General features: G+C 42.4%; 1 protein-coding gene across 1 annotated transcript in view; it reads left to right on the top strand.

Annotated features, from left to right (window-relative positions):
* Nucleotides 1-23,957, top strand: part of LOC105687231 (nephrin) — a 227,332-nt gene extending 203,375 nt beyond the window's left edge. The window contains exons 10-14 of the mRNA XM_025745991.2: nt 6,874-7,033; nt 9,593-9,889; nt 12,254-12,574; nt 20,542-20,781; nt 20,962-23,957. Of these exons, the coding sequence (XP_025601776.2) occupies nt 6,874-7,033; nt 9,593-9,889; nt 12,254-12,574; nt 20,542-20,781; nt 20,962-21,254 (1,311 nt within the window). The 3' untranslated portion in view covers nt 21,255-23,957. The remainder of the gene's footprint in view (nt 1-6,873; nt 7,034-9,592; nt 9,890-12,253; nt 12,575-20,541; nt 20,782-20,961) is intronic.
* The last annotated feature ends 1,409 nt before the right edge of the window (nt 23,958-25,366 follow it).

Below are 25,366 nucleotides of genomic sequence, written 5' to 3'. Positions count from 1 at the left end.
TACGAGTAGAAAAGTCGATGCGACCACTTCCACATCCACTTCCACTTGTACTTGTACTCGTATAGAAACGCAACCTAACAAATAACCCAAGATTTCCTCTCATATTTTCTCTTCTTCAATTTGATTTATTCATTGCTTCGATTTTCTGTTATTTCAGAAAATTTCTTAACACAACAATTTTTTGTTGCCCCTAACGGAGATCAATGACAATAAATCAACGATGGATCGAGAGACAATATTTTTCGAAAACTTATCGCATTCTTAAAAGAAATAACATCCGATAGCAGCTCCTCGTATCGTCCACATAAAGCGCGAATTTCTCCCCCACCAAACTCGCACTGATTTTTTCTCTTTTTCTTTTTAATTTTTTCATTTTTTTGAAAATTCTCAGCGCTTCAATTTTTATCCATCCGCGATGATCCTTCGCGGGGGGTGCATGATGCTACTTCTTTCCGCTCATTTTTATTGTTTTCCTCACGATTTTTTACGTCGTTCCACGTTTCCACCCCGTACAACAACAGCGGGGTATACGCGCTACGGGTACTTGGCTCGGGATTGGACGATTCCCTTTACTTCTGTTTTTCCATTTTTCATTTTTTGCTGTTTTTTATACATGCATATAGATGTATTTACCTCGCGCAATGGGCAGCGCGAATACTCTCTCTCTCTCTCTCATTGTTAGCGTGGAAAAAGTGTCACAGCTCTATTTCTACTTGTGTATGTACGACATAACTTTTGAGATAGTAAAACTAGACGACGTGATGCACCGCTGCATGCAGTTCGCTCAGGAGTTAGATATATGACATCTGAGATCTTAATATGTACGTACGTACACGTAACTTCATTGTGCGCATATTGCGCAAGGGATTTTGATCTTCTATTTTTCTATTTCGAGAGAAGCCGAAAACCCACAGCGTTACACAGTCGAATGTCAGCTGGATGAATTTTAAAAAATCTTTTACGTACGAGCCGTGAAACTAGAAAATCAGATTTGCTCTAGTTCTAACTTCTACTTTAATCAGTGACATCAAAGACTCCGTTGGATACATGTCGTCTGTAGTACCACGCGTCATCCGGTCTAGAAAACGTTTCGCAATTTTTTTCTTCTCGTTTCCAGTCATTTTCTTTTCATTTTCTTAACGTTTTTTTACACTCATTGTTCTCTTCCTGTTCCCTTTCTCTCTCCTCTCTCCGTTTCACGAAGATTTCCGAACTGAGTTTCTTTTACCAAAAAAAAAAAGAAACATAGAAAAAACACGGGAAAGAAAAATGCTATTCGGAGGAAAAAAATGCTTCAGAAGCTTACTCGAACTTTCTCCTTTTTTTTCTTTCCCTTTATTTTTCTCAAATAATTCTCATGCTTCGTGCGCATACTTTACTTTCTCGAAATCTTTCAGAATTCGAATGAAAATAAGAAGAGTTCGAATATCTCTAAAAAGACATCCGTAAAAAAGTTCGTAGGTGCGATCGAAGCTTTTTTTCTCCGATTTTATTATTTCATGGAATCCGCCCAGTCGATTTCCGTAGATTGCCGGCTTTATGGGGTCCTAATATACATATGCGTGTGCAACGTTAGTTGGGCAGGGAATACGAACGGGGGAGGGGGGGGGGGGGGGAGGGGGTGGTTCGGTACGCTCCTGCAGGTAGAGTATGCAATTTTGAGCGTTGCTTCTCTCCTATTCGCATATAGTAGCCGTACGACGGGCGTAGGTATACCTAACTACGGTTAGGTGCACGCAAACAGCTGCCACGCGAAGCAATAAACCGGTGGGCAATGGAGATCCTGAGGGGGCTAGGCTAGGCGGCAACCCTGTTCATAGTACCGACACTAGAATCTAGAAATAAAGAAGGATTTACACCGGGTGCTTTTTAGTCGAGGCTCTCTCTACCTGCAGTAGCTGGTGGCAAACTCAGAGGCCAGTTTACGACGCGGTTTCGAGTGGATGAGCTTTACATATCCATACATATGCATGCACGGTACATATGTACGTACTGTACGTACTGTAGCTGCTGCACATGTCTACCCTACGCGCGCATACTTCTTTTACTCGCTCCTCGTACACGCGGGCGAATTCGTGCCCGCCGTCTACCCTCCCTGTGGGGCCTTAAAGTTCGCGGATTTTTTTCTCAACGCCGGAACGCAAAGCTCGTTAACCAGCCGTAAATAATTTTCCGAGCTTTCGCAAAAGCTCGAGCTCCGGTTAACCCGACGAGCCGACCAGCCGCGCGCCTTCGGAGCGTCTGAAATCACCGAAATTTTCACCGACACCTTTTCGGTTACTTTTTTTTAAATTCTTTCCATACCCCACTTCCGACCGCACTCGACGAACTTCGGGAGCTTTTTATTCGTCAGAAATTTGGAGAGAATTTCAATGTTCTTTTTTTTTTTTTTCTCTTCACGCGCGAAATCTTGGAACGTTATAATCTTTCTTTTTGTTTTTTTTTTTCTGCGCTTTTCTTTATGATCACAGCCGACGAAATTTGCCGGAGAAACGGCACTGCGGAGCTTAATTAGGAGTTAACCACACCCCGATGCCTCGTCACATAGAGACTCGCGTCGGTTGAGTAAACCCTCACGTTCCTATTTAATGTATAATATACCCTATGTATGTACGCGTGTGAAATATATTCCCTTGGGAATTGTTATCTCGAGGGTGATAATATTATGCACGTGTATATGTGCACGCGTGTACGTCTATAATTTTTACAAAGGAAAGTCGACCGCTTTTATTCCGCGCTGCGAGAGAAGGAGAAAAAACGCGAGGAAAATTTCTCGTATCATTCGTTGTTATGATTTTTTTATTATGACCTTATAACTCGGGGTACATGTATCAAACGATATCGAGAGAGAATTTTTATCGAATAAAACGGTGTGCTTCGGTTGTAGAAATAACGAGCGTCGAATACGGAAAACAAAATAAGTAGAAATAATAAGAAGAAGAGGAGAAAAAAAAACGAAAACGGTAGAAAATAGATAAATAAAAAATTAAATAAATAACGAAGAGTTATTGGCTATAAAGTAGCCGAATCAATTGATGGCGGTGGGTGCTGGTGCACGTTTCGGTATAAAAGCTGGAGGCAGGAAGTTGTGCGTGGCTCAGGTGGACCGGCAGATTGAAACGGGATATAGAGCGCTGGATTCGAACTGCAATGTTCCAGAAGAGGGAAAATCCTGCACCGAGAGGTCGGAGGCAAAGTTTAAACTATCCTTCCGAAAGTTCATTCATCCCTTAAATTATATTTAGTTTTCGTCAGGGTGTGTTTCACTTTTAGTTTTACTTTTTAATTTTTGTTTCATCTCGTGGGATAAGATTGTTTGTTTTTTTTTTTTAGAGAAAACGAAGAAAAAAAGAAAAAACGAACATAATTTGCGCGACGTAATTTTTTACCCCCGTGAATACGGAATGAGAGGGTAGGGCAAAAAGTGGGTCCGGGGGTAGTTGCGCAAACTGCGGGGGAGGAAACTGGGGCGATTCGGAAAAGCGGGATATGTTCTGGTCCAACGTTTGATCATTCGACCACAAAGAAACCGCTAGCAGTTTCATGGCGCACTTCGTACTACCCCAGCTACTATACGGAGAGTCTGCAGTATTTCTAGCAATTAACGGGGTAACTCAATTAAACTAGATTGTAATCTACGTACGTTTCAACGCGGTCTGAGCGACCGAGGTCTGGGTGGCAGTCGCCGCGCCAACTGAAAGGACATCCTAGATGAGCCGAATCGGAGGTTGCCTCGCTTAGCATAGGTTAAGCCTCGAGGTTTATCCAGGTTAAATCCCACCAAGGGGAATACTCCTGCAGAACCGAACCGGATGCGCTACCTATACCCGTGGCGTTCTTCGAACTTTACTCTACTCTTCTCCACCCCGACCGAATTACACCCGATACGTTTTCGAATTCTTCGTTGCGCCGCATCGCGATGATAGAAAATTCAAAAAATTCGTCAAAGGAGAGGGTATAAAAAAATAAAAAAAAAAAACGATTACTTTTTCGTCTTTCGTACTTTCCCAGGTCGTTTTCGCGTTTTTTCGACTCACCTGCGCTACGGCCGTCCAAACGACCGCCGAACTCGCACGGATTTTACCGCCGCCACCGACTTCCCAACGGAGTGACGCTGACGTTTCGCTTGCATACTTATATTATGAATTATCCCCGCTATACGGGACGTTCCGCGATGGGTTCAACTATACGATGAAAGGAGATTCAATTCTAAGCAGGTTGAATGAGATGTCACGAGCATAACCGTGCGACTGGTATACATATACTACAAGTATGAGGAGCTTCTCGTCGCCGGTGCAGCAAATTCCTCGGCGTTGCATACACGGGGATAGTCGCGGGGTTGGATGATATTACGCACACACGTGTACACAATATCACGTTGTAATACAAAATCCCGGCGAAATCCTCGACGTAAAGTAGGTAGGTGCGCGCAGACTTTATAACGACGGAGCTTCCTCGTGCACTACGTGCTGCGCGCTCTACCTACTCGAGATTTGAAAAATGAGACGTCCCGGGCGATGGGGACCGATCGGGACACCCGATGCGCGACAAACCGAGCTTTTCATTATTTAAACGTGTATGTGAATTTGATTTTTCGAGCACGCGTTGCGTTGTACCTGCGACGGCCTGTCAAAATTTGATATTCACTTCGCGTTGGGGGTAAACGTGTTTTTTTTTTTTTTTTGTTGTTTTTTTTTTTTTCACGAAACCCATTCGCGTTAATTTTTTCCACATCCCCCGCCCAACGGTGAATTTGTACGGGTACGCGATCGTCGAATGTAAAGTTGGGTCGCTTCGGCTAGTTTACGATAGAAATGTCAATAATATACGGATTGACAGTTGTTCGATGAGTTGCCAGTATCAATTTTGGAGAAGTTACCCATGTACGAATGGCCGGCGCGTGCACCCGCTGGATGTACGTACACGTGTAATTCTCGCAAAATTTCCAGACGGTAATTGATTGAATTAATTAATATTGAATAAAATTTTGTTAAACAATGAAATTCCACCGCTTGATCGCTTGGAATTCGACGTGAAATTGACAGAATCGTTTCCTGTTATAATTCAAACGTGAAAATCCCGTATTAATTATTATTAACATTGTAGTAATTATCAAAGCTTTGTTATAAAACCCGGAAACCCCGTCCGTGGTACCGCGGACGTCATGCAACGCTGTAATAACGCTGATAAATAATACGAACGAATTGATTCGGGCGATATAAATAAAATTAGGGATCCGATTCCAATCGAGTTAAAGTTCGCGACGCAATTAGGATAGGCGGTGAGATTGAGAACTCCGGTACTCCGGCTACCTATACCTCTACGTATAAATCTGGGAGGAAAAGGGGAATTAGTTAACCCTTATTTAGCCCGAAAACCCCTGAAATCTGATTACCCAAGACGTGCCTGACGTTGTTTAAACTCGAAAACAGATCTCTAAAAGCCGTGGCCCGAAGCCGAAAAAAAATTAGGGGAAATAAAGATCAAAAATAAAAAAAACCACCCCTACAATTTCGTATTTATTTTATCACCTGCACCGCTGCATTTTATTTCTATTTCTATTTCCACTTTTTTTTTTTTTTTTTTTTTCTTTTCACCCACCATTTTTATGCGAAACCAGGATCATGGGTGCGGATATAGTGATATCGGTATAACTGTACAGGAAAAGGAGATTAAAAAACAATTTCATAAATCCCGTCGAAGATCCAAGCGACCCGCAGTTTTCTCTCGGATTCAAATGGCCTCGTTTTAAATCGATTTAGAATTGTCTTCTCGCTAGAACTGGTACAGGTACCATCTGAGAGAAGCGGGGGGGGGGGAAACGTAATGGGAAGTTCGGTGGCGAAGAGGCGAAGGGTAGAAGAAAAAAAAAGAATTAAAAAAGAGAAAAAAAGAAAGAAAAAAAAAGGGAAGCGAAGAAAAAGCGAAAAGCGACCCGCTGCAGAAACTACCCATCGTTTCGAAAGACAAAGAGTCAACGAAAACTCGCCAGTTTCATGCCCTGTCTGATCTCTCGTTGGTCCTTCTGCGACTCGCGGCAAAGGAGCTACCGGCGAAGTCAGCCATCTTCCTCTCTTTCCTATCGTTTTTTTTCTTTTTTCTATTTTTTTTGGCTTATACTTTGGCTAAAAGACGTTAAAGAAAACCGAGAGAAAAATTCACTGCAGCGCTATACTTGAAATATATTCATGAGCCGATCCTTTGATGCAAGATCGTACGTACTTTTTATAAAAATTATCATCATCGTTGTTACTGAATGGTCATCGAACGAAAATTACGTCGTATAAATCATGGAGAAAGTTTTTATATTCGATCCGCTCTGCGCGTAAAGTTTTGGAAAAAATCGCGAAATCTGAATCTGGATCTAACGAAAGCGAACGTGTGAAAAAATTTTTTACACCGCTCCGGATATAACTGTTGAAACGAAAAGAAAAAAAAAAAACCCCCGAAAAACACAGAGTGACACAAAACGCAGTGATTGGCAATTTTTTTCTAATCTTCTTATTTCTTCGAATGGGTGAGAATTTTTTTTTTTTTGGTTTCCTCCTTCCGAATCTTTTGATCAGCGGCGTCGTTATTCGTCAAATTTGCGAAACGAGGATAAAAAAAAATTGGCGATACGTATCACCGAGTTTATGCTTTATAGCTGTGACCATTCAAATCCGCAAAACGCATGAACCGGAAGTGATCACGGTTGGAATTGCGATAGAACGTCGACGATGCACGTACATACATCATAAATGTTCGATTTTCTTTTTTCGCCATGCCCCGGCATTCCCGACTGATCCGAATTTTTTCATTTATTTATCCGAGTTATTTTTTTTTTTTCTTCTTCTTCTTTTTCCATTCTCCTCTCATCGTTGTTTGTTCCAGGATGAAATGTTGGTGCACAATTCGTCGGCGAAAATAATAATATCAAACCAGAGTCTCGCCCTACAAACCGTGACCAGAAGCAGCGCGGGCTTCTATGTTTGTGCGGCCAGCAACGCCCTGGGCGAAACACGAAGCGAACCGCTGCCCTTCCGAGTAAAATGTAAGTACAAAGGCCAACCCTCTCCACCCTCCCTTCCTCCGTCTCTCTCTCTCTCTCTCTCTCTCTACCTTTCTCTCATCACCGAGGCCGGCACTGGAATCAGCAAACAACAATTACACCCTCTGTCCCCAGATGCGCAGTGGTTATTGCGGTTCAACGTACAGTTTAATTCAAGTCCTGCTTTTTTTCGCCGGTTACGTTTCCATCTTCACGAGGACACTCGGCGTCAACGTGCCACCCTCAACCGTTGGAAACGTCGCCGCTGATCGAACGTCGACACACTCGAGTTTTAAATATTTGCCTCGCCGGTTCGGTCAGGGCAGAGAATCGACGGATCAAAAATTCGAGGCCTCGTTTTCGATTCTTTCGAGAATCCATCGGCGTTCGTTAATTTTCGTACGCATGAAATAGTCATGCCTTTTGGTAACCGGATTTCGCGCAGGTTACTCTTCTTTCAGGGGTGCGAATTTCTCCCCCCTTTTTATTCCGGGACGTTACCGCTCTTCCCGTTCATCCCATCGAGTATCCTCACCTGAAATTTATTTCCTTTGACTCTTTTATATAATATGACTCGCTGCTGCACGCGGGCTTCACCTGCTCATAAACGGTCTTCGGAAAAAAAAATAAAATAAAATCAAATAAAATAAATTAAGGGAAAGAATTCTCCTCGACATCCGGAAATAAAAGCTGAGCGAAGAATTTCGTTTGATTCAATTTCACTTTGTGAAAGAGGTGGTTTATTTCTCCTCGTATTGCATAGGCGAGTAAGTAATGAGAAAGAAACGAAAGTAGATGTTAACATTGGAGAAATTTTGCACGTTGCATGATGCAGCGCGTACAGAACGCTGAATATTTTACGGATACTTAGAAGCGCGTACATTTTTTATATCCAATTTCCAGTTACCAGGCATTGCACGGGGGGGGGGGGGGGGCGTTCGGCGACATTTGCAGGGGGAGGAAAAGGAGAAAAGAGAAAAACGAGTCCGCGAAAAGTAACAAGGCCAAATTTAGGGCGCATATCCGGGCTGAATAAATTTCTGACTTTTATGGCCACACCGTGCCGTGTTTCCGTATACCTGCTGCAAAACTCGCTATCTCCTCGCTTGTGGCAACCGACGTAGAAACCGCGGGGGGAGGGGCAGGGGGGGACGCATCTTCGAATTCCACAACCAACTCCCCCTATTTTCATGTCGAATGTCGCCGCGAATTTCGTCAATTTTTTATTAAGTCATATTCGTATTATACCTGCAGCGGTGCCGGGGGACCGTTGCTCTGAGCCGTGATATGGCGAGGCGTAAATTTCAAATTTTCCGGAATCAAACCGTTCGGCGAATCTCCGAATTTTATTTTCACCCCCCCGACTCCATCCATGACGCGTAGAAAATTATTATTCAATATTCTTCCCGTTTTACTTTTGTTCGTTCCACCCGGATTCAAACGAGCGAGGAACTCCGAAAGCGACTAAGAGCTGAAAACCCTTTCGACTAAAGGCATTAGTTAAACATCCCTAATCGGAGTGTTTTTCTGGGGTGGTTTTCGGATGAACGTGAAAGGGGGTTGAATATCGTCTAACTTTCGGCGAAACTTCGTGAACGGCGAACGCGGTTTCCCTCCCTTTCGCTTTGAGAAATATCAACTTATTTCGGAGCTAAGATTTTTGGAAAATTAAGTAGGGGCGGGGGGGGGAGGGGGGAGGGTGACTGTATACATATTCCCCCTCATGCACACGAACACCTCAACGGATCCTTGAGTAGCTCTACCCCACCGCATAGAGCCGCAAAGTTTATATCGAACGTTATTTAAGGTAACTTGCTAAATCTCTTGGAATTTCTCCAAATTATATCCTCCCGCGGCTTTAACTAACTTTTCAAGGGTATAGGTAACGCACAGTGAGTCGCGAGTTACGTTATACCGACTGAGTTTGAACGGCTTTTCACCGGAATTTTTCAACCCCTCTTAAACATGTCCAAAATTCTATTAGCTTCGCGGTCCTTTTTTTTTTCCCGCTAGTTTTTTTACATTCAATTCCGAGGGTAGTTTTTGGATTTTTTTTCGTTTTTTTTTCTCTCGCTTTTTTCTGCTCGTGGGCAATGATAATAATTTCGGAGCATGGTACCCGCCCGGCGGAGCTTTTATCCTAAATTTTGCCGCGGCTCCACGTGTATTATATGGAGGGAGAAAGAGCGTTCGAGTCGGTGAAACACGCTGGGGAATCCTCTCACCTGTTACACTTTGTCTCGCTAAAAATATACCTAAACAACCGCGCAGGTATGTACGCGATAATAATGTATGTGTGAAATGTGGTGTGGCGTTTAACAACAACAACTCGGGGAGTACCTACCATCCAACTATTATTGTACGAAACAATTGGTAACAGTGGTGAAATTACCGTCGGACAAGAACACCTCTTCACGTTTACTAAGCGCGTAATTGCGGAGCAGATACGATGCTTGAACTTGAGAGAGAGAGAGGGAGAGAGAGAGAGGAACAAGAATAAAGAGAGGAACGATCCGTCTGCTTCCTTTTTTTTTTTTAATCACGTTTTCCGCTTCGTTTCAGTCGCCCCGATTTGTAAAGAGGATCGAATAGTCGTCGTCGGTGCTTCCAAGGGCGAATCATTGGACGTTGTCTGCAGAGTGGACGCTCATCCTCCGGCTCATAGTTTTAGATGGAAATTCAACAACAGCGGTGAAACACTGGAAGTTGTTTCCGGTACACATTCCGTTGATTCCAACGGGGTTAGCACGCTGAGGTATACCTTGGCGAAAGAAAGGGATTACGGAACACTTAGTTGCTGGGCGGACAATGCAGTTGGATCGCAAACTAAACCGTGCTTATTTCAACTTGTGGCAGCCGGTGAGTTCTTATTTCTCGCTCCGTTCGTGGCCTGATAAAAATTAATTTTCTTCATTTTTCATTTAGAATTTGTTGGTTTTTTTTCTTTTTTTTGATTTTTTTTTTTTTTTTTTGCAACGTTAAACCTGTACCGCTGTACAACCAGCCGGGGAAATCGAATGTCAATTATTTTCTGCACGGGTAAAGAAAGGTTTACCAATGAACCGTATATGATTCGAAAGGGTCACCGATAGGATCTGCCGAGATAATAATAAAGCAATCCGATCTCAGATCGAGCTTATGATTACGCCTTTCCTACGGGATTTCAATGGACGTCCGCTTCGCGCGTGGACTGCACACGAGTCGCTCCGCTTCTAATCCATATTTTAGCTTCCCTCCACACGTCCTCGATATCTCCGTCAATTCAGTTCCTCACATCCTCCCCAAATTCGAGTGTGCACGTGCCTGTTAAACAGGAGGAAGTATACGTACAGAAAGGTGGGTTCAGATAGTTGGTGGAACAAATCGACGGATTTCCCGGCGCCTGTTCCCTTTCTAATTTCCGTTTCCGTTTCGCTGTACACACACACACCCACGCTTACACCGGGTTCCGACACTGTACGGGGGAGGGGGGGAGGGGGAAGGGGGTGTACACACCTTACGCCATCGAAATTTTCGACACAATTCGCCAGTCGACAGCCGACTTCATCGCGGCAAGTTTGATAAATTGTTGGACAGAGTTTGTCAGTCTCTTCATCCCCCTTGTTTAAACCTCTCTCTTTATACTTATCCTTCCCTCATCCTCGGGCGACTCATTGTTCCGAATAACTCAAGATATCAGAGCCGACGAATCAGCGATCCGATGGAAACGTCAGCTGACGAACGTTTTTTGAACAAAAATTTTTGAACAAAAAAACCCGACGGGGTCTGGATTGATGTCGAGAAGATTCGAGAACAGATTTTCAGATTATTCAGAGTACAGTTTTTTCGGACTTTCGATTCAAAACATCGATTCGATTTTCGAAAATGCGACTGACCCAGTTACGTCATCTGCAACTTTCAATGGCTGAATTGAGAAATTTTCCTTGTTAGTCGTATGCCGAAACGTTCGCGAGTGCGTTTTCCCCCGAAGTTTCGAAAACGAATAAATTCGCGAGTCGACAGCCGACTTCATCACGGGAAGTTTTGATAAATTGTTGGACAGAGTTTGTCAGTTTCTTCATCCCCTTATTTAAGCATCTCTCTTTATCATCGTCTATCGCTCATCCAGGGGCGACTCATTGTTCGAAGTAACCTAAGATATTTAGCTGACGTAGCCGCAAACCCGAAACCGCTAGTTTACACGGATAAATTTCTGCCGCACTCACCCTCAAACAAACCCCCAGCTGAATAACGTCACGGGAATGATTGGCGTCTTCCAAAACATAACTTCGGCCTAATAAACCACGCGCAGTAGTCGCGGAGCCGAGCGATACTCCAACTTTGAAATTTTCCAACCCGAGAGCCGATTTTCCGCAAGAGTGTGTTTTTTTTTTTTTTTTTTCTTACTTTTCCATAAATTCAGTCAATTTCCAGATATGCCGTTTATTTTCCTGTTTTTTTTTTTTCCTTCCCCCCTCTCCCTTTTTGTTCGTCTGCCCGATCCCCGAATAATCTGTGTCACGTCGAATCGACGCGCTTTCCCGGCGGCTCGGCAGACAGTGAAGAGTGAAAATAGCTGGGAAATTGAGGATTGTGGTTGTCTTTGGCGGGTTCAGCAACATGACACACTGACGTGATATGCTTTTTTCCCCGTTTTTCACCTTCAACCCTTTGCGCGTTTCACGCTTCCATTATAATACAACCCGTATATTAAACAAGAAACGTTCACGATGTCGGCTCACCCTTCTTCGCCACTTTACAACCCCCTTTATCCTCTGCCCCCCCTTCGCACACACGCGCGTACACTCGTGTCTGAGCGCAAAAAAAAGAAAAAAAAAAAGAAAAAAACCATGGCTGCATTCCGGCTGCTTTTTTTTTCTTTCATCTCATTTTTTAATTCACCATCAATCGACCGGATCTTTCAGATTTACTTGGGGCGCGTAATCAGTTTACGCGAAACGACGGACGTTCCGAGACTCGGCGTTTAATCTGATTTTCTCGATTTCTGAAAAAAAAAATTCATTCAACGCGGTTCCCTTCGACGGTGGTTGAAGAAAAAATTTCTAAAGAGCGCAGAGAATATAATTTGTGAATCCGCGTCGCGCGTATTTAGATATTAAAATAACACCTCGGGCGCAGCATTCGGCTCTTTCGTCGCAAAATCTCTTCGAACGAAATGAAATAATTACGCCGGGGGTGTACGAGGTGGCCAGGTGTAATCCTAATTTTTTTCCCAATTTTCAGGAAAACCGTCACCGGTGCGAAACTGTTCGTTGGCAAATCAGACGTACACAAGCGTCGAAGTTCGTTGTATTCCTGGTTACGATGGCGGTCTACCGCAGCGTTTCGTACTCGAAGTGTTCCACGGCGACGTTGATTTCCTCGCCAGTACCCAACCGTTGTACAACGTTACGTCGATCGAAGAGCCGGTTTTTTCACTGGCCGGCATCGAGGCGACGGTAGACGCCGGTGTTCACGTTGCAGTTTACGCCGTTAACGCCAAGGGTAGAAGTTCCGCCGTCATCCTCAGCGAGGTCACATTCAGGGACGCCGAAAAGAGGACGGGTGAGTTCGCCTCACCTCGATATATCGACCTTACCTTTTTCCTCCTCATCCCCCCCCCCCTGTCGAATGATATTCGCCGCCGAATGCAAACGACTTTTGCGATCGAAAGCTAAAACGCATTACCCGGACAATCTCGTTGATTGTTCGGGGTACAGGTGAGTTTTCGGTTCAGTTCCTCCCTGTCTGTTTCGTACGAGGCGAAAGATCCGCGTACGGTGAAATAAGTTTGGTGGGGTGGGGAGGAGGGGGAGGGAGGAGGGGTGGTTTAGATCTCGAAGATCGAAAGGCGCGTTCGAGGGTGGTATCGTCGGAGGTGGTGTCAGCGGTGGGTGACTCGTAAGTAAGACGAATTACCTTCGAAAAGGTAGACAACACCCTTCGCGCACGAAATGTATATATATGTATATATGTATATACACGAGTTATACGGCCGCGAACCGACTGACGTTAAACGCCGGGGGAGGAACAAAAATGAAAAAAATTATCACCGTTTCAACGTGTCGGCGTAAAGATGGGAGAGCGAGATCGGTTGAATTTTTGAAATTTTTAAAAGCGCGAAGGTTTTTCATTGGCGTGTCTCGATACGTTTATTTGGCCGCGAATCGTTGGAAATCGTCGATTCGCGAGTTGCTTTATAATTCGAAGTTGCAAATTTCGCCGATCCGTTAGATATGCATGTTCGCGAGAGTATACTTTCCACTTTCCGGTATAACGGCGATCCGAGTTAAGCCTCGGGGACTCCTGAAACTCGACACTTTATTCATTCATGTTATTCAATTATTCCGTATTTGTTATGCATTATCATAACACTTTGCATATCAAGGTATGTGTATAAGGATATTTTATAGGATTTCGCGCTTTACTTCCACGTATATATCCCCCTCCCCCCCCCCCCCCCCCCCCCACCTCCGAAATTGAAAACCACCCCGCGGTTCGAGGCGAGGCGTGCATCGGCGGGTGCCGCGTATCGGTATCGAAAATTTTCCCCCCAAAATGTAACCGCGAGACGCCCAGCAACATATAATTAATAACGACAGCTCGAAATTAGCCCGGTGTAAATTTCGCGCATCAATCAAGGAACAAAGTCTCCTCGTAGGGAACGCGACGTTTGACTGGCTCTGCTAATTTTCGCGCGGGGACACAAGTAACAACAACAAGAACAACAACACATCTTGCATCTCGACGCGCTGCACCTGCTGATATCGTGATCGCTCGTGTTCGCCGATGTTGCAGTTTCTCTCGCAACTTTAGCGGTTATTGTATACGTTAGTCGGTGTTACAGCTAAGAAATCTATATATCTATATACAATAGCCGAGCGAGCGAACTCGGGGAGAAGGAAGGAAGGAAGGAAACTTGGGGTAACATTACATAATTAAATTACTTTAATAACACCCTTAGAACGTGCGTAAATCCACTTTACGAAGCGTGACTCTCGCGGAATAAAGCGCGATGCATGAATTAGCGCACGTTCTATACATATAATACGTATATCTATACAGCGTACCTACGTGCATACACACGTATTCGCGTACCGCGGTCATGTAACGGTCGGATCGCCCGCGTATATCTGTGTGTACGTATTCTGCTTAAAGCAATAATAATTATAGACGGTGTAAAACAGGGCCACCGATATTTCCATCTCACTTTCTTTTATTATATTCAAAGTTGTTCTTGTTCTTCTTGTTCTTCTACTCGGAGTTTTGCCGGTTGTTTTCACTCTACTTTGCGCGAAGACAAATATACCGAGATTTCTACGTGTATACCTGCTGTACAGGGGGGAAGTAGTGAATGTCAACAATTTGAGATCTGGATGCGCGGTGGTTTTCAATTCTACGAATCAAATTATTCCAGCCCCTCTTTATTCGCTCCTTCCTCCTTATTTTCCTTCGTCTACGTGCACGTATATCTTCATTGAGCGAGTATAAGGGTCTAACATTAATAATTCAGGAAACCCTCGGGCTAAAACTTTTAATTAGTGATCCTCTAAGATAATTGAAATATCATAAACCTGCTGCAGGAAGGAATGAAGAGAATGAACGGAAAGCGTTATACCAACCCGGTACAAAAGTTCCGACTCGTTCCTGAGCTATGTCAGACACGTTTCCACCACCGATCGTCGTTTTCATCCTACCAAGATGTATATTTAACAATCAAAAACAACCCCGCCTTTAACAACCGCACGGCGAAAAACCGATTATACCTCGCTAATTAAGGGGCACGAGAACCCTCCGCAACGCTATACCTACCGCCGCTAATGCCTGCATTTAAATTTCTACGAGTAATGAAAAAAAAAAAAAAACGAACAATCCCACGGATTGACAAATTTTTTTTATCAACGAAAATTTTTAACGATCTCGTTTCCTTCGCGGAATCATTAGACCACATGCCGAATTGAATATTTATACGTTCGTAGAAAATAAAGAAGCACGAGACGAGGAAAATTGAGGAAAAAGAATGGAAGGGAAAATAGGTCAATTTAGATCGTTTTCAAATCCATTACAGCGAATCACCATAGCGAGACCGAAGTTTCAGGTATTTCCAGTTATTTAACACCGCGCACACTCGAGGGGGGAGGAGGGGGGTGGGGGAGGGGGGGAGGGTTGAAACTTGAGATACTAGCGAGACTAGTTGATTGGGAAGAAATCAAATACATTTGTTCCATCAATGTGATTCGAATTGATGCAGGCGCGGCCGAGAAGTTTCGACCTTTCTCGGTCACTTTTCGTTCTCCTTCCCCTTTTTCTTCTTCTTCCTTTCTTCTCCCTTTTCTTATTTTGTTTCCACCCCTATCGCCGACGAGATACCAGACTCGAGTCCAAACGAAAGAAAAGTTCAATCAGTCGTAGTGCTGCTGTCGTTCGTTTTCCTCATTCGACGGTATCGAAAAAGAATCACATACAGGGTGTGCTAAAATCCTCGACATTCGTCGACTTTCTGTAACAGGCATTCGAAGAAAAAAAAAAAAAGAAAAAAAGCACACGCCGCTACTTTTAGTCGATTTTATTTTAACAATAAGAAATTACTCCAAACGACCTCCGACCTCTGGAAAAAAGTCTTTTCGATAAAAACCTTTTCATACGTTCTACGACCTACAAGTTTTTCTCAATCATTATTCCCGCGCTGAATGAAATCCATTTCGAAATCGCTGTACGACAGTGAGAGAGGGCGGCAAAAAAAAACCGAGTCAAAAAACGAAACGAAAGAAAAATTCCTGCGGACAATGTAAAACCCGGGCTGGATAAGGTAGAAAATTGATATGTCTGAAAAGAATAAAAAAATCTATATACACATATACGAGCGGAGTAAAAATCGTCGATCGCCGTCGAGGTCGAAGAGAGTGTGTGTGTGTAGGCTGCAGTTGAAATTCTGACAAAAAAATTAAGGCCTCCCAATAAATCGGCGAAGTTTACGATTTGCTGCAACGTCTTTACGTGAAACCCGAACCCCGGTAGTCAAGGGCGATAATAAAAATTCGAGCGACACGATCCGCCGGGCGTTTACCGTTAACACTCTATACACGTGTTAAAAGACCCTGCGTGTCAACGTAAATTATCCCCGTTTTTTGGCGCGTCACGCCATCGGAGAAGGATATTAAAAAAAAAAAAAAACGAACGAAAAGAGACGACATTTAATTACCATTCATTTTTCAGGATGCACGATTGGAATCCCTTTCAAATCAGCGTTTGAAAAAGCGCGGGTTGATTTCTCTTTCTTTTTTTTTTTTTTTTCTTCACTTCCAAGGGCGAGGAGAACGTACGGTGCGAGTAAATTATCGCCGGCTTAGCAAAATTGAAGTTTCCGATGGGGTGAAATATGGCGGGAATTTAATTCGTCACACAGCCATTTAAGTCGCGTAGGTAGGAAGCACCGTGCAGCACGTATACTCGAATACAGAACACACATGGTCGTAGTGCAGCGTGGCTCGAACGCATTGTTAAGGGATTTCGCAGCGGAGCTTAGTCCCTGAAGTTCCCCACTTCCCAACTCCTTTACCTTTCTACCTTATATGATCCTCTTCACATGCTCCCAAAAACAACCCCTTTGTCTTCGTAATACCGCTAATGCCTCCTCTCGCCACTCTTTCGCGACTATATCTCTGCCCCCCCCCCCTGCCCCCCCCACCCCCGTACATATGTACCTACATAACTTTAGATTTCGCTGCAGAAGGGGGTTTTATTCAACGCTGCCCTTGCACGTATAACCGTACAATACAGAATATTATCTTCGCCGCGGTATTACCTTGTCTCTTAAATTATACCTCATCTAATATCTGGAATCTGCATAACCCTCGTTGTAATAAGCGACGACGTACGTACGTACGTACGTATACGCTGCCGAAGTTAACTACGACTGCGAAATTTCGTATCCTCGTCCGACGAGTATTATTCGCGACGAAAATTCGACCGCCCCCCCCGCCCCCCACCCCCAATTTTTTTTCGCCGCGCCTCGAACGCAGTTTCGCGTAGCCGCGACGCGATATTCGCTCCGTATTTTTGGCTGCACCGAAGGCACGAGAAGCAGAAGCATGTCTCCGACCCAAGGCGTATTTTCCGCTCTAGATGTGAGCGATAGAATACTTAAGGAGAAAAACCTTACAGCCTCGGGATTTCTGAACCTCACGATTCAATTTATTTTCGGTATACCTACAGCATCGCATGCAACGATGCAGGTCGTTTCACCTTCGTATACCCCGGAGCACGTAAACCCCGTCTACTCTTTTCCGTTCCAACTTTTTTACTCGGTATCATTTTTTTTTTTTTTCCTTCTCTCGTATAATAGGTAGGTAGGTTTGGAAAAATTCGATATTTCGTAGCTGAATCGTTTTCGGGTTTCGATTCAGGGTACGTTGGGACCGGTGGAATTCCTAGATTTGTTTTGTTTTTTTTTTCTCGTTTTTTTGAAGATATAACGAAGCAGAGGCACGTTGTTCGTTATTTATCGTTCATTAATAATACGGATAATGTGAAGTGGATGTATATCGTAGGGATTACGTCGGTATATATTTGAAGAGTTGTATAAGTATGAGCGGGATATTCGGGGAATATATGCGATATCGTGGCAGCCCCCGGGGCACGGGAAACGGAAGGGAGCTTTACCCCATCGCGAAAAATAAACTGGGGCGAATATAAATCGTATCGTTTTCTTTGATTATTATTATAGTAGATATACATAAGTAAATCTATCGACTGTATTTTCTATTATGGTCTGTCAGAATCCGGATCATCTATACGCGGAGAATTCTTATTTCATACAATACCTGCCGTACATCGAGTGAATTTTATTCGTTTTTTTTTGTTTAAAAAAAAATAACCCAGTCTTCAAACTTTTCGAGAAACCCCGTCACCCGGAAAGCAATTTTTCAGGCATTTTTCACGAGTGAATTACAAATACGGGGACTTCTGACTCTATAGGAACAGACTGATGATTCAGAAGTTCGTAGAAAATCGCGATGTATAATCTTCAAGGTCGAAGGTACGAGTAGAAGGTGATAGGGGGGAGGGGGGGGGGGGGGGGGGGAGTTTTGGGTTGAGGGTTGAATAATTTGGGTAACGGTGCCCCGCGGAAACTCGAATTAAGGTAAATGACGTCATGAAGGAAACGAGATAACGGAATGAGTCGGTGTAATAGAGATAGAAGATGAAACGCGGTAAGCATTTCAAGGAAGGAGAAGCGGGATAAGGCAGAGAGAGAGAGAGAGAGAGAGAAAGGAAGAAAAGAGCCGAGAAAAAATTAGGACGGGGGGGGGGGGGGGGGGGGGGGGTAAAGGTACGAAAGCTGTCGTCCTGGCGGTAAACCGTGAGATTTCACCCCCTCGGAAATACCCATAGCCGCAGCAGCGGGAGAATCGTAGATTCGACGTCGCTTTCGTCGACGTCGCGACGCTTTCGTCTCTCTACCTCCTCCCTCCGCTATTCCTGCCCCTTCTCGCCCTTTCCCCCCTCGAATCGGTTATACCCGCAGGAACCTCCTCTTCCTACTCCACCCACATTTACTGCGGTAAAAGCGCCAGTCCAACCATTTTACCGCGAGACAATTGGCCAATTTCTGATAAGCGCTTGTTACTGTGAACACAGACGATGTTAAAGCTGGAAAATCTACACCGCACACCTACGCGTACCCTACGACATTACCATCTACAATTGCGTTAAAACCCGATATTACCTCACGCTGACCGATAATAACACTTGAATATGCGCTTTTTGCATAAACGAAAAGCATTTCATTTCCGCGGAAATTTCGAACACCCGAATCGTTTCGCCTCCGAGTGAGCTAGATTTCGTTTGTCATCCACCGAATCGAGGATAAACTGTCCGCTGCTAAGGTTAGTTTCTAATGATTAGGGTCAGAGGATTAATCCAGGTGAGGTGACACAGAGTCGCCTTACGGGGATCAACCGCTAAGCCTCCGTCTCTCGCCCGTACTCAGAGCGCGCCCCCGCCAAATAAAATATGCGACAATTTTTCAACGTGGATTTTCATTATTTATTTAGTTTTACTTCTCTCCGGCGTAGTTGGAAAATTTCGAAAATCCAAGTTTCGCCTCGATTCCTAATCATCGGTGTCGTAATTGATTCGAAATTTTTTCAAATAGGTAGAAAAAAAAAAAAAAAAAAAAACGCGGCGAGCTTTTTTCGTTCTGTATACGCTTTTCTCTGCTTTCGCGAGCGTAAAGAAAATGTGCGACGTCGCGAGACGTATAGACGGTGGTTGGGAAGTTGGCCTTTCTGACTGAATTAACCAAGATATTTATCTTGGGTTACAATTACGGAAGACCTAGGAGGCACGTCCCGTGAATCTAAATCAGGATTCCGCACCCTCTCCAATTCCTTCGAGATGGTTGTTGCCTTGTTCCCACCCTTGTAAGGTAGCGGAATAAGAAACCGAGCTTACGCTGTTATTCTCCTTGAAGATTTCGACTTCAATTCCCTACGTTTATTTATTTAACCCTTGGAAAGCGCTATGGACACAATTAAGGTTACCGAGATTCGATTCCACTCTCACTTGCAAATTGTATTCTCTCCTCGAAAAACCATATCTTTACTCGTGCAACTTGAAACTCCGAATTCGAATCGTCTCGCTCACCCAAAGTATACATTTACCTTCCTACTTATATTATACGTCAAATAATATCATATACCTACGTATCATTTTATTCTCAACCAGATTTCATCCATTATCAATCAACGATCAAATCACAATTCTTGACGAGTATCTTTCCTAAACTTATTGAGTTTGAAAAAATAATATAGGGTAGTTTATCGATCATGTGCTATAATTTAGACGAATTAGGGAAGCGAATGCGTCCCTTCGTTCCGGTAATATTCCTCGTAAAACTAGACGATGCCTAAAACCTCGCTATGAGACTAGCATCCAATTTCATGGGGTGGCAATGATGATGATAATAATAATAACGATGATAATAATAATACTAATAATAATAAAACTCGTCAAAAGAAAGAATTTTATTAGACGAAAAACCACGTTGGATTTGGAAGAAGATCGTTACACGCGGAAGGGCCTTTTATTAAACGCCGCAGCACCGGGAAGAAATTCCCAGCTTCCATATAATGGCTCAAATACGCTAGCAGCACATCATATCTGTCAAAAATAAGAAATTGTTCCTCAAATGGGATATGCGGACACCCCAATTCAAGGGTTATTCGCTCTCCTTTCCGTGGCCCTTCCGTGGAAGGAGAAATAGAAAAAAAGATCAGCCGGAAAAGTCGGGAGGAAAAATAACAGCCGAGCGAATCGTTCTTCCGAACTGTTGAGATACGACTTTTTTTCCAAGAGAAAACAAACAAATCACATTTTCCAAATCCTCTTTCGAAATAATTCGAACTTTGAGCTGTAGGAAAGCAGAGAGAATCGGACGTCGTTACCAAATTCAAGGCATGATAATTTCGGGGCGTTGAGATTTTCGACCAAGAAAAAAAGGTGAGTCAACATTTTCTCATATTTTCCAGGTCAGCATTCGGGAATGGCGATGTCTCCCCTGATCGGTGTCGCGGTTGGGGCGGCGGTGACTTTGGGCTCGGTGGTTTTGGTAGTTCTGATACGAGCGCGTCGCGAGAGAGTGACGAAACCGCGCCACGAAAAGCCATCCGGTGAAATAAGCGACGTGCCGAATTCCCAACAACAATATCCCATGCAGAATATGCAACCGACGATCGAAACCGATCCGGACGTCATTCCGAACAAATTCGGTGAGTTCAACATTCGATAAATTTTCATTCTTTCGAAACAAAACTCGAAAAAAACAAATTCACGAACCTTTCTGCTGTTCTTACATTCAATTTTCAAATTCCCTCCCCCGAGAGGGGGAGAGAGAGAGAGAAGGAGACGGAGAAAGCGAATAGAAAAAAAAAGAAAAAACTATTTTTCAGAGGGTAATCTCGTGGAAGTGAGTCCTCCGAGTTACCAAAATTGTCCAGTCGGTTATCCACCAGGTCAATGGGTGACACCAGGTCCGACGCCTAGCATAGACGAACTGTGTAGAAAATTTTCGGGCCGGCCAACGGAGCTCAGGCTGCCCTCAAGAAGTACAATACCCTGTATGCCGGGTACGGGCGTAGTCGTGTGTGCAGGTCAAGGGGTGATCGTAGCCGGCGAATGTCTCGACGGTGAGGCAATAAAAAGACGTTTAATGGCAAACAGACTTCCCGAAAGTTGTGTCTAAAAAAAAACAACAACAACAACAACACAAAAATAAAGCATCGCCAACGATGAGATTATTTAAAACCAACCCCCTATTTAACCCGACTTACTACTACTATTACCCGCAACAATATACATTCGAAATTGAATTGTTATGAAAATATCGCGCAGGACCAGGTGAATTGAAAAATAATACACAAATCAATTAACTTATCGAATCACGCGTTAATTAATCTATTGTGATCCTTCAAAGTGCAAAAATATGTCGTTTTTATTTTCATTCAAATTTCTTTTCATTTTCATTCGTTCGTATTGATCTCCCCGTAAAGTCTTGCGTTCTCGTTGAAATGTTATACATAACATGAAATTTTAATATTATGTATATCATTACATGTACGTACATGTAACGATACGTTTCTCTGCTCAATTAAAAATCGTCACTCGCTCATTTATTCGAATGAGAATAACATACGTGGGTACGTAGGCGAATATGATTATAAATTTAATTAAGGGACGATGTTTGAAAACGAATGAAAATTTGAAAACCTAGATTGAAAAATGATTAAATGTTTGCAAATGTTCGCGTATGCGCGGTGTGCGTGTGTGTGTGCGTAAGTATATATGCGATGGGAATCTTAGAATCGTAAAATAAAAGAAATAAATCACAACTAATACGGATGCTATAAATAAAATGAATACGGTGACTATAATAATATAAATAAAAAAAATAATAATTAACGATAATAGCAATAACGATAATAATAATATTAATTACCACAATGATAATAACGATAACAAAAACAACATTGATATTAACAGAGTGCGGTGACGACTATTTCTCCCTCCATGAAACCAAAGAAAAAAAGAGAAAATTTTTAATTTATTAAATATTCTACTCGAAGAAATGGTATAATTATAATGAAAATTTGGTGTGTTCTATAGCTACTATGATATATATTTATGACGATGTAAGTGAAGATATGCATGAAAGAAAAAAACACTACGAACTAAAATAGAAAACGAAGGAACAAAGTACGCAGAGAAAGTGAAAAGGAAAAGGAGAGAAAAAAAAATATTACCTAACGAAAGAAATAGGGTGAATATTTTTGACTTTGAAAGTGCTGAAGAAAATTTTGAGTGAATGGAGTATGTGGACCTCCCTGCCCCTCACACACACCCGACTATATCACCGTGACGATTATGGTGATCAGATTAAATTTTGAGTGTCCCAGTCTTGTAAGAAGACGAAAAAATGTCATTCCAAGTGAAGCCTTTGGATCTACGGCCGATCAGGCGGTGCGTGCGACGCTTTTCTTCATTTTTTATTCTAATCTACAACCCTGACGTGACGAACAAAAAAAAAAAGGAAGATGTCGAAGTTAAAGGAGAAGGAGATCGAAGGATACGTGTAGGAATCGAAAAAAAAAACTTCATCATCCACAAGGTTTGTGAACCCTTTTGTTCCTAATTTTCTTTTTTCGATTATTCTTGATAATAACCCGGCCAAATTTACGTACAAGAAGCACAATATACATTTAGTACCTAAATACGAACTATCCCTCGATAAAAGCAGACCGAAAATTTGAAACAGAAGTAAAAAAGAAACCGGCATTGACAAAGCTTACGATTAGACAAATAATAACAATTCCAACAATTTTGAATATCCTCACGTACCACGTCGTCGATGATAATTAGCAATTAAAATGTCAAAGGACTAAACGTCAAATTTACCATACATTATCAGATGTGAGTGTTATAAAAAATAAAAAATGAAACAATTATTTACGGAATGAAAAACGAAGTTCTTTTCTAAAGGTAATAGTAATTATAACAATAATGGATAACATCAAAAATAAAAAAAAACATGAATAAAGGGTCGTTATTTGTTAGTTAACTGATATTGTATTACTGATGTATATAATTGTTATAAATCTTTACAGCTATATAATGTCAGAGAGGAGTAAAAAATAAAGTACATAATTAAGAGTAAAGAACAGAAGAAAAATTAATAATAATATGATAGTAATGAAAAAAATATTATTTATACAGCATGGAACGTTGATATTATTTATTTGAATGACGTTTCGAGCATAAATATTATATATATATATATATAAAAAGTATGGAATGAAATTTGTAAATATAACGTAATATCATTGAATCGGAAGACGATGGTAACATATATATTATATATATTACATGAAAAAAATATAAGAGAGAGAGATAACGATAATAAATAAATAAATTTATAAATATGAATGACGATTGGAAAGAGAGATCAGAAAAAAAGAAGAACCTAATTTATCACGTCAATTTGATCAATCGAGAGACTTATACTTTTTGATTAAATTATTAATAATATTATTAACATATTATTATTGTAACGAAAACTGCAGCGCGGTAAGGTAGCCGTACGATACTATGCTCGTTTGGTTTATATATTGCAGAAAAATTGGAAGAAAAAAATTTTAAGAAAAAAAAAACGAAATGGACGAATAAATGAATAAAATAAATATGATCATTGTATAATAGCTGCGACGATTCCATATCCTATTACCATATCACCCGTATATATGAAACGATCATCATTATTATATATATATATACATACATATGTAAATAATATTAATAATAAATATTAATGATAATATTAACGATAATGATAATATACGGAATCTACTGAATTTCAATAAAACTGTTTAACTGTCAAATTTCAGGTTACGAAATAAAGGCCTAATTCGTTACCTACCATCCTATAATCTGCCCATTATCCGGTCCAAAAAATTGTACAAGCCGATCTTCTTTTTCCATCTAATATAATACTAGACATCGGAAGTTGCAGCTTCAAGACGATGAATGAAAAGGTAAGATTCAAAGAAAGTTTCACACTATTCAGGTCTCTCCTATCGATTCGTTTCGATAATTAATTTTCATGATTTCTTAAAAAATTTTCTCAAGTCCATCCATAAGTCACCATTTTTGCACCCCGCACAGACGTGTGTACGGGAATGGGGGTGGAAAAAAAATTCGTTCAATCCAGGAATGGAAACTGGGTTATATGTAAGTAATGGGTAAACCTTCACCGCGAGGTTTCAGCTGTTTTGCCACAATTTTACCTCCCCGTTCACCCTCCCGTGCAATGCAATCTCTTTTTCTTTTCATCCCCCCCCCCCCCCTCGCCCCTCCGTGTTTTCTCCCTTCGCGTAAAATTTCGCTTTGCTCTACGAAGCTTTCGCGGTTGTACATCTCTCTCTCTCTCTTTCTCTCTTTCTCTCTCTATCACGCTCCCTCCGCATCCCTTGGCGCGGCCTAGCTCGGCGAACACTATACCCACCACTATCCGTATTGTGACCTGCCCAAGACGACTGACGCTTGATAAATGAAGGGTGCGAGACAAAAAGGCGTGCGGGTGTTGTGACAAACGACAAACGACGAGTACGACGAGTACGACAAACGGCAAACGACATGAACACCAACCCCCTCCCCCCCCCCTCACCCCTAAATAAAATATAAAAACGAAACGGAAGAAAACGCCGCTCACGAAGCAGAGAAGAAAAAAAAAATATATATATATATCTATTATATCGAAAAAAAAAGCGAGAAGGGAATCGGATAAGAATGGAGAAATTGACGATAAACGTTAGAGCATTTGAAATGAAAAGAGTAAGCATTACAGAGGGAACAGTTTGGACGCAGGTGATGACCGTCTTTGACCTTTAGCGTTTGTGTGTCGATGTTCCCCGTAGTTGCGAACGTAGTTTCACGCGTATAAATATGTAAACAGTATTATTCCGAGCTCGACTCCGATTACTAGACTATCCTTCTCAGTTCTCTCGTGGAATCCGAGCTGAGTGGTCGCGCGATTATGTGCCGTATCGCGTTAATCGGAGTGAAAAATTTATCGACATTGATTGTTTTCGCGTGGTGCGAAACGCGTCGATTGCGTAGGGACGGTGAAGAAGGGCGGCCATCCACGAACTTCGAAGGGCACTCCGCAGGTAGAGCGAGACGAATGGCGGTGACGAGGTAAGTGTTATTTCGAGCAAACCGTAAGTTAAAAATAATGCGCACTTGTAGAATTCATCTGACAATTAATTGTCGATTGATACTCGAACCTTGCGTACTACGCATATG

Source organism: Athalia rosae, chromosome 3 (assembly GCF_917208135.1).
Source record: "Athalia rosae chromosome 3, iyAthRosa1.1, whole genome shotgun sequence".
NCBI classification, from domain to species: domain Eukaryota; kingdom Metazoa; phylum Arthropoda; class Insecta; order Hymenoptera; family Athaliidae; genus Athalia; species Athalia rosae.
Note: the sequence above shows the minus strand (reverse complement) of the source record. Positions and strands in the feature narration are given on the sequence as shown.